At 63.4% G+C, this 7,531-nt stretch overlaps 1 protein-coding gene across 3 annotated transcripts; it reads left to right on the top strand.

Moving 5' to 3' along the window:
* The first annotated feature begins 540 nt into the window (after nucleotides 1-540).
* LOC121334536 (GRB2 related adaptor protein) lies at nucleotides 541-7,298 on the top strand. Of its 3 annotated transcripts, none has more exons than XM_041401784.1 (5): nucleotides 541-663; nucleotides 1,698-1,795; nucleotides 2,913-3,035; nucleotides 6,286-6,454; nucleotides 7,119-7,298. In XM_041401784.1, the coding sequence occupies exons 1-5, from the start codon at nucleotides 586-588 to the stop codon at nucleotides 7,296-7,298; spliced, it is 648 nt and encodes a 215-aa protein (XP_041257718.1). In that variant the 5' UTR covers nucleotides 541-585. The 3 variants fall into 3 exon arrangements, with proteins under 3 accessions (XP_041257718.1, XP_041257717.1, XP_041257719.1); XM_041401783.1 differs by having other exon boundaries at nucleotides 7,095-7,298; XM_041401785.1 differs by lacking the exon at nucleotides 2,913-3,035.
* The last annotated feature ends 233 nt before the right edge of the window (nucleotides 7,299-7,531 follow it).

Below are 7,531 nucleotides of genomic sequence, written 5' to 3'. Positions count from 1 at the left end.
AGGGATTTTTATTCCCTGAGCCCTGCAGAGGAAAACTGGGAAAAACCAACCCGCTCAAGGGGCCACAGCCCAAAGAGGCAATATCAGTTGTGCTGAAGCTCGCTGTTCAGAGCCGAGCCACGGAGGGTTCGCTGTGAATTCCAAGGAAACCAGGTGTGTGCATCCACCCACCTCCCTCCGCCTCCGCCATTCCCACCCGCCGCCGTTCTCCTGCTTCTGGAACAACCATTCAAACCAAGCCCCTCAAGCAGAGACTCCCCCAGCAGCGCTCTCCCAAAACCCTCAGCCCGTGCCCAGCCGATCACCATCCCGTTCCCACCCAAACCCCGGCCGCTGCCCTCCACTCACCGCGGGGGAAACGCCAAATCCTTCTGCCATCCTTGGGCACATGGATCCCCTGGCACGCGGGTGGGCTGGCACGGCTCCCCCCGCCTCCGCCGCACATCTGGGCAGCTGTGGCCGCGGCAGGGCCCGCGCCGTGCCCCGGCAGCGCTGACATCAGCGCGGTTTCCTGCCCGCCGCCGCCGCACCGTGCGCGCAGCCCCGAGCCCAGAGCGGGCCCCGGGACCCCTCCCGCGGACCCCCATGGAGTCGGTGGCCTTGTACAGCTTCCAGGCGACGGAGGAGGACGAGCTGCCCTTCCACAAAGGGGACACGCTGAAGGTACAGGGGACACTCGCCAGCCGCGGGGGTTGGATGGTGTTGCTTTTGCGGGGACGGAGTGGGCCCATGGTGACACCGGTGCTTTCTGTGTCCCTGACTTGAATGCTTCTGGGGCTTTCTGTGGGATACAAGGAGCCGGCCTCGAGGATTTGGGAGTGTGGAGTAGCATTCCCTGCTTGCCTGTGCCACCAGGCACAACTTCGGAGAAGGACACCCCAGCTAGGACGTGGCATGTGGCTTCCGTGGCTGTCAGTGCCCACCTCGGGGCTGGGACACTTTTCCCTGTCCGGGAGGTACTGGAGGTCACAGGGGGACACGTTTTCCCTTTCCGGGAGGCACTGGAGGTCACAGGGATCCAGCAGCGGGGACCATGTGCCCAAACACCCACCCAGGCACTGGCATTGGGGTGGGCTCTTAGATGCCACCTGGGAATCCCAAAAAAAGCTCCAGGGGGGCATCCCTGGGGAGCAGCAGCCCTGCGATGGGAGTGAAAGCCCCCCCTCCCTGCCCATGTGCTCATCCCTCTCGGGCTCCTCCCGGACCCCTGGCACCCTGCAGCCCCCCGGGGGGCACAGGGGCATATCCCGGCTGGATCCCAGAGCCCCAAACCCGCCGTGCCGTCCCTGCCTCCCGGCATGTTTTCCCCGTGCCCTGACCCGGGGTTTCGGATCCTGTTTTCACAGCTGTGCCGGCCCCGGGCCCCTGCGGGGGAGGCTGGAAAATGTTGTCACACGGAAGCGGTGTCAGCACCCACTGCCACCCTCCCGGGGGACACGGGGGCCTGGCTCACGTCCTGGCTGCTCCAGGACAGATCCCACCCTCTCCCCCGGGCAGGGCTTTGGGACAACACCGGGCACCTTCCGGCTCTGTGACCCCAAACCCCCAGGGTGTGCCAGCACTGCCAGAGCCCCCTTTCCCCCCGGGGATGGTTGGGGGGTGTTGAGGGGTCTGGAGCAGCAATGGGGTCGCACTCAGCCCCTCTCCCAGGGGAATGGCAGCCAGGCTGATGCCTCCCTGCTCTTCTCCCACCTCAGATCCTCAACATGGAGGATGACCAGAACTGGTACAAGGCTGAGCTGTTCGGCCGCGAGGGTTTTGTCCCCAAAAACTACATCAAGGTCAAGCCACACCCGTAAGTACCATCCCACCAGGCAGGCAACAGTCCCAATTTCCAAAGGTCTGCCGTGAGCCAGGGTAGTCCCACACGTGGGGAAACTGAGTCACAGAGATAGAGGGGGTCAGTCTGCCAGTGCCACCACAGCCTGAGGGGACAGGAGGCAGCAGCACACCCACGTACCCCCAAAAATCCAACCCTCACACCGAGCTGCCACTAAATAAATGATAATTGGGGAACAACAAAACGTTATGGGATTATGACTGCATTAAACACAATCCTATTACCACGTTATTTAAGCCCAGCCTAATCCATCGCTGATTGAACCTGTGTTTTATATATCCTTAGCCCCTGGTAAATCACATTTAAATGCCAGAGCGAGCGCGTGGGCTCGGGGCAGCCCGGGGCACATCCCACTGCTTCTCCAGCTTGGGATAACAACCGGGATGGGCGAGACACAGCCTCCCATGCACACCTGGAGGGCTGGCTCTCTGCTGAGCTCCGTGCCTGATCATTTTTACAGCAGCAATCTTCCCAGCCCTGGGACCTGAAATATTCTCCAGCTTGGGATAACAACCGGGATGGGCGAGACACAGCCTCCCATGCACACCTGGAGGGCTGGCTCTCTGCTGAGCTCCGTGCCTGATCATTTTTACAGCAGCAATCTTCCCAGCCCTGGGACCTGAAATACCCGGGCACAGGGGTGGGACACGGGGACTCTGCTCCTGCAGCTCCTTTGGGAGCTGCATCAGGAGGGGTTTATCCTGGCACCGAGGGGTTTCTGCTCTGCACCTGGAAGGGCTGTTCCCACCAGGGGCCAAGGGACGCGGAGGAGGGGACAGGCAGCAAAGCGGGGTGACAGCCCAGGTGACAGGATGCGGATGCGGCTGTCGGTGACGAGGGGGGGCAGCGCGCCCACATCACCCTGCGGTGCCCCCCGAAAATTCCGGGATGAACCAAGAGGGGGAGGGGAGGGAGAAACTGCCGGGGGAGGGTCGCAACCCCGTGAGGAGCCCGATGCCGACCCCTCTCCCGGGAATCTCGGTGCCTCCATCCCTCGGGCTGCGGATGCGGCTCCGGGGTGTCCCCGTGTGCCCGGGGGTGCCCGCCTGGCTCAGCCCGGTGCCCCTCGCAGGTGGTACGCGGGCAGGATCTCCCGGCACCTGGCAGAGGAGCGGCTGCTCCAGCGCAATCACCTGGGAGCCTTCCTGATCCGCGACAGCGAGAGCGCCCCGGGCGAGTTCTCCCTCTCCGTCAGGTAAGTGCCCTGGGGACAAGCGGCAGGAGGGGAAGGGTCCCTGCAGCCCCCGCTTTGGGGCCGCCCTCGTGTGTGCTGGGGGAGGGCTGAGCATCCTGCCCTGTGCTGGCCACCTCGGAGGGGCTGCGGAGCCGGGTCCCAACACATCCAGCACGGCCTCGCAAGGACCTTCCCCTCCTTCCTCTCCTCCACAGCTCCGCCTCCATCCCCGCTGCTTCCTGCTGCCTGCACCGCTCCCCTCGCAGGGACACCCCTAAACACAGCCCCGTGGGTGATGGCGGGGCTGGGGCCGAGCTGCAGCTCCTCCCGGGGACACGGCCAGGGGAGCAAAGCCGGGAGCATCCCTAGGGATGCAGGGCTCATAATCCCCAGGGGTGAAAGGCTCAGCATCCCCAGGGAGGCAGGGCTCAGCATCCCAGGGATGAAAGGCTCACATCCCAGGGGTGCAGGGCTCAGCATCCCCAGGCGGATCCTGTTTTCACAGCTGTGCCGGCCCCGGGCCCCTGCGGGGGAGGCTGGAAAATGTTGTCACACGGAAGCGGTGTCAGCACCCACTGCCACCCTCCCGGGGGACGCGGGGGCCTGGCTCACGTCCTGGCTGCTCCAGGACAGATCCCACCCTCTCCCCCGGGCAGGGCTTTGGGACAACACCGGGCACCTTCCGGCTCTGTGACCCCAAAACCCAGAGTGTGCCAGCACTGCCAGAGCCCCCTTTCCCCCCGGGGATGGTTGGGGGGTGTTGAGGGGTCTGGAGCAGCAATGGGGTCGCACTCAGCCCCACTCCCAGGGGAATGGCAGCCAGGCTGATGCCTCCCTGCTCTTCTCCCACCTCAGATCCTCAACATGGAGGATGACCAGAACTGGTACAAGGCTGAGCTGTTCGGCCGCGAGGGTTTTGTCCCCAAAAACTACATCAAGGTCAAGCCACACCCGTAAGTACCATCCCACCAGGCAGGCAACAGTCCCAATTTCCAAAGGTCTGCCGTGAGCCAGGGTAGTCCCACACGTGGGGAAACTGAGTCACAGAGATAGAGGGGGTCAGTCTGCCAGTGCCACCACAGCCTGAGGGGACAGGAGGCAGCAGCACACCCACGTACCCCCAAAAATCCAACCCTCACACCGAGCTGCCACTAAATAAATGATAATTGGGGAACAACAAAACGTTATGGGATTATGACTGCATTAAACACAATCCTATTACCACGTTATTTAAGCCCAGCCTAATCCATCGCTGATTGAACCTGTGTTTTATATATCCTTAGCCCCTGGTAAATCACATTTAAATGCCAGAGCGAGCGCGTGGGCTCGGGGCAGCCCGGGGCACATCCCACTGCTTCTCCAGCTTGGGATAACAACCGGGATGGGCGAGACACAGCCTCCCATGCACACCTGGAGGGCTGGCTCTCTGCTGAGCTTTTTTACAGCAGCAGAGAATCTTCCCAGCCCTGGGACCTGAAATACCCGGGCACAGGGGTGGGACACGGGGACTCTGCTCCTGCAGCTCCTTTGGGAGCTGCATCAGGAGGGGTTTATCCTGGCACCGAGGGGTTTCTGCTCTGCACCTGGAAGGGCTGTTCCCACCAGGGGCCAAGGGACGCGGAGGAGGGGACAGGCAGCAAAGCGGGGTGACAGCCCAGGTGACAGGATGCGGATGCGGCTGTCGGTGACGAGGGGGGGCAGCGCGCCCACATCACCCTGCGGTGCCCCCCGAAAATTCCGGGATGAACCAAGAGGGGGAGGGGAGGGAGAAACTGCCGGGGGAGGGTCGCAGCCCCGTGAGGAGCCCGATGCCGACCCCTCTCCCGGGAATCTCGGTGCCTCCATCCCTCGGGCTGCGGATGCGGCTCCGGGGTGTCCCCGTGTGCCCGGGGGTGCCCGCCTGGCTCAGCCCGGTGCCCCTCGCAGGTGGTACGCGGGCAGGATCTCCCGGCACCTGGCAGAGGAGCGGCTGCTCCAGCGCAATCACCTGGGAGCCTTCCTGATCCGCGACAGCGAGAGCGCCCCGGGCGAGTTCTCCCTCTCCGTCAGGTAAGTGCCCTGGGGACAAGCGGCAGGAGGGGAAGGGTCCCTGCAGCCCCCGCTTTGGGGCCGCCCTCGTGTGTGCTGGGGGAGGGCTGAGCATCCTGCCCTGTGCTGGCCACCTCGGAGGGGCTGCGGAGCCGGGTCCCAACACATCCAGCACGGCCTCGCAAGGACCTTCCCCTCCTTCCTCTCCTCCACAGCTCCGCCTCCATCCCCGCTGCTTCCTGCTGCCTGCACCGCTCCCCTCGCAGGGACACCCCTAAACACAGCCCCGTGGGTGATGGCGGGGCTGGGGCCGAGCTGCAGCTCCTCCCGGGGACACGGCCAGGGGAGCAAAGCCGGGAGCATCCCTAGGGATGCAGGGCTCATAATCCCCAGGGGTGAAAGGCTCAGCATCCCCAGGGAGGCAGGGCTCAGCATCCCAGGGATGAAAGGCTCACATCCCAGGGGTGCAGGGCTCAGCATCCCCAGGGATGAAAGGCTCACATCCCAGGGGTGCAGGGCTCAGCATCCCCAGGACTTCGGGCAGAGCCTGTCTCCGGGGATCTCACCCCTGCCCTGCCCCGGTCTGGGGAGCAGGGGGCGGCCCCAAGCCAGCCAGGCACTTTCTCACACTTTCAATCCCTAATTGAACGTTTCGGGAGGTCCTTGCCCCTAATGAAAGGGAGCCGTGCTCTGCCGCGTCACCGGCAGCACAGCCGGGTCCCGCCCCTGCCCGGGGCACCCCAGGCACGCCCTGCGAGGTGACAGCAAGGGACATCCTGCCTGCCCCGTCTTCCTGCAGCACAGGGGTCCTCAGGAGCACAATCCCAGCCTCTGCAGCCTCCTGGCTTGTGCCCAGACCTGCTGCTCTCATCATGCCTTCCCCAGATGTGGCCCTTGGCAAAGCCACCTGCCCTCCACGCTGCCACCCCTGAGCTCCCGCTGTGCCAGGGCTGGGCACCAGCTTTGGCTGCCTGTGGGGTGAGTTGCAGCAGGGCTCAGCTGTGGGTCCTCATTGCAGGGCCAGGAATGACCCCAGTGCCACCATCACCCCCACTATGGCCAGAGGGGTGCAGTGAGACCCATGGGCTCACCCCGACCTTGCCAGCACCCCCAGGGTTTACCCACCTTAGGGGATGCTGCCAGGATGTCCCCAGGGTGCCATCAATCCATCCATCCATCCATCCATCCATCCATCCATCCATCCATCCATCCATCCATCCATCCATCCATCCTCCTTCTGCAGCTACGGGAAGCACGTCCAGCACTTCAAGGTGCTCAGGGAGAGGAACGGCAAATATTTCCTCTGGGAGGAAAAGTTCAACTCCCTCAACGAGCTGGTGGATTTCTACAGGATGACCACGATCGCCAAAGAGCAGCAGATTTTCCTGTGGGATGAGGACCAGGCCCAGGAGGTACCACCATGGATGGGGCTGTGGGTCCCAGACCCCTGCGTGGGCCCCCTCGAGGCTCAGGGTCCCTGCAGAGAGACAGGGACATCCCTGCCTGGCACTCACCCTTTGGCTCAGGGGGGTGAGGAGCAGGAGAGGGTGCAGCAGCCTGAGACAGGCGGTGCTGCAGGGAGGAAGAGCTCCTGGAGCAGCTCAGGGGGCAGGACAGGGCAGGGCACACATCCCTGTCCCTCAGGCCAGGGGTGATGCCCAGGGCAGGTGGCAGAGCCAGGACAGGGCACGGCCAAACTCCAGCAAAGCCAAGCCCTGGGGCAGTGGTTGTGAAGGTGGCAAAACTGGGCTTTGGGAGCTGGGATGGGGAAGGCTCCAGCACCTGGAAGGACCTGAGGAGGAGAGAGTGCCAGCTGCCTCCCTGGACACCCATCATGGGTGTCCCAGCAGCAAGCACAGGGAGTCTTGTGCCCTGGGGTGTTCCCCTGCACCTGGGGATCTCCCCAGCAATCCACTCTTCCCTTTCCTTGCTTCTGTCTCTCCAAAGCAGACATCCCAAGGCTCGTCCACATCCCGTGGTGGCACCGCATCCCCATCAGGACCCAGGCCAGGGGCTGGCAGATGGGGACCCCTCTCCTCCCACCAACCCCAGCCCTCAGCTTCCCTGCCGGTGAAGAGACCCCGATTTGTGCAAGCCCAGTTCGACTTCTCAGCCCAGGAGGGCTCCCAGCTGCCCTTCCTCCGTGGGGACATCATTGAGGTCCTGGGCTGCCCCGACCCCAACTGGTGGCAGGGGAAGATCTACGGCCGTGTCGGGCTCTTCCCACGGAGCTACGTCCACCCCATCCACAAGTGACCTTCAAGTGACCATCCACAAGTGATTTTTGAGTGACCATCCACAGGTGACCTTTGAGTGACCGTCCACAGGTGATCTTCGAGTGACCATCCACAGGTGATCTTCAAGTGACCATCCACAAGTGACCATCCACAAGTGACTTTTGAGTGACCATATCCACAGGTTACCTTCAAGTGACGATCCACAAGTGACTTTTGAGTGACCGTCCACAGGTGATCTTCAAGTGACCATCC

The sequence above is a fragment of the Onychostruthus taczanowskii genome, unplaced genomic scaffold (assembly GCF_017590055.1).
Source record: "Onychostruthus taczanowskii isolate IOZ18803 unplaced genomic scaffold, ASM1759005v1 scaffold19, whole genome shotgun sequence".
NCBI lineage: Eukaryota > Metazoa > Chordata > Aves > Passeriformes > Passeridae > Onychostruthus > Onychostruthus taczanowskii.
Note: the sequence above shows the minus strand (reverse complement) of the source record. Positions and strands in the feature narration are given on the sequence as shown.

Excerpts from the sequence above, each read along its gene's own strand:
- LOC121334536 (XM_041401783.1), top strand. The coding sequence starts at position 586 with ATGGAGTCGGTGGCCTTGTACAGCTTCCAGGCGACGGAGGAGGACGAG. Across the intron at positions 664-1,697 it reads ACAAAGGGGACACGCTGAAG|ATCCTCAACATGGAGGATGA; the intron begins GTACAGGGGACA and ends CTCCCACCTCAG. Across the intron at positions 6,455-7,094 it reads ATGAGGACCAGGCCCAGGAG|CCCTCAGCTTCCCTGCCGGT; the intron begins GTACCACCATGG and ends CACCAACCCCAG.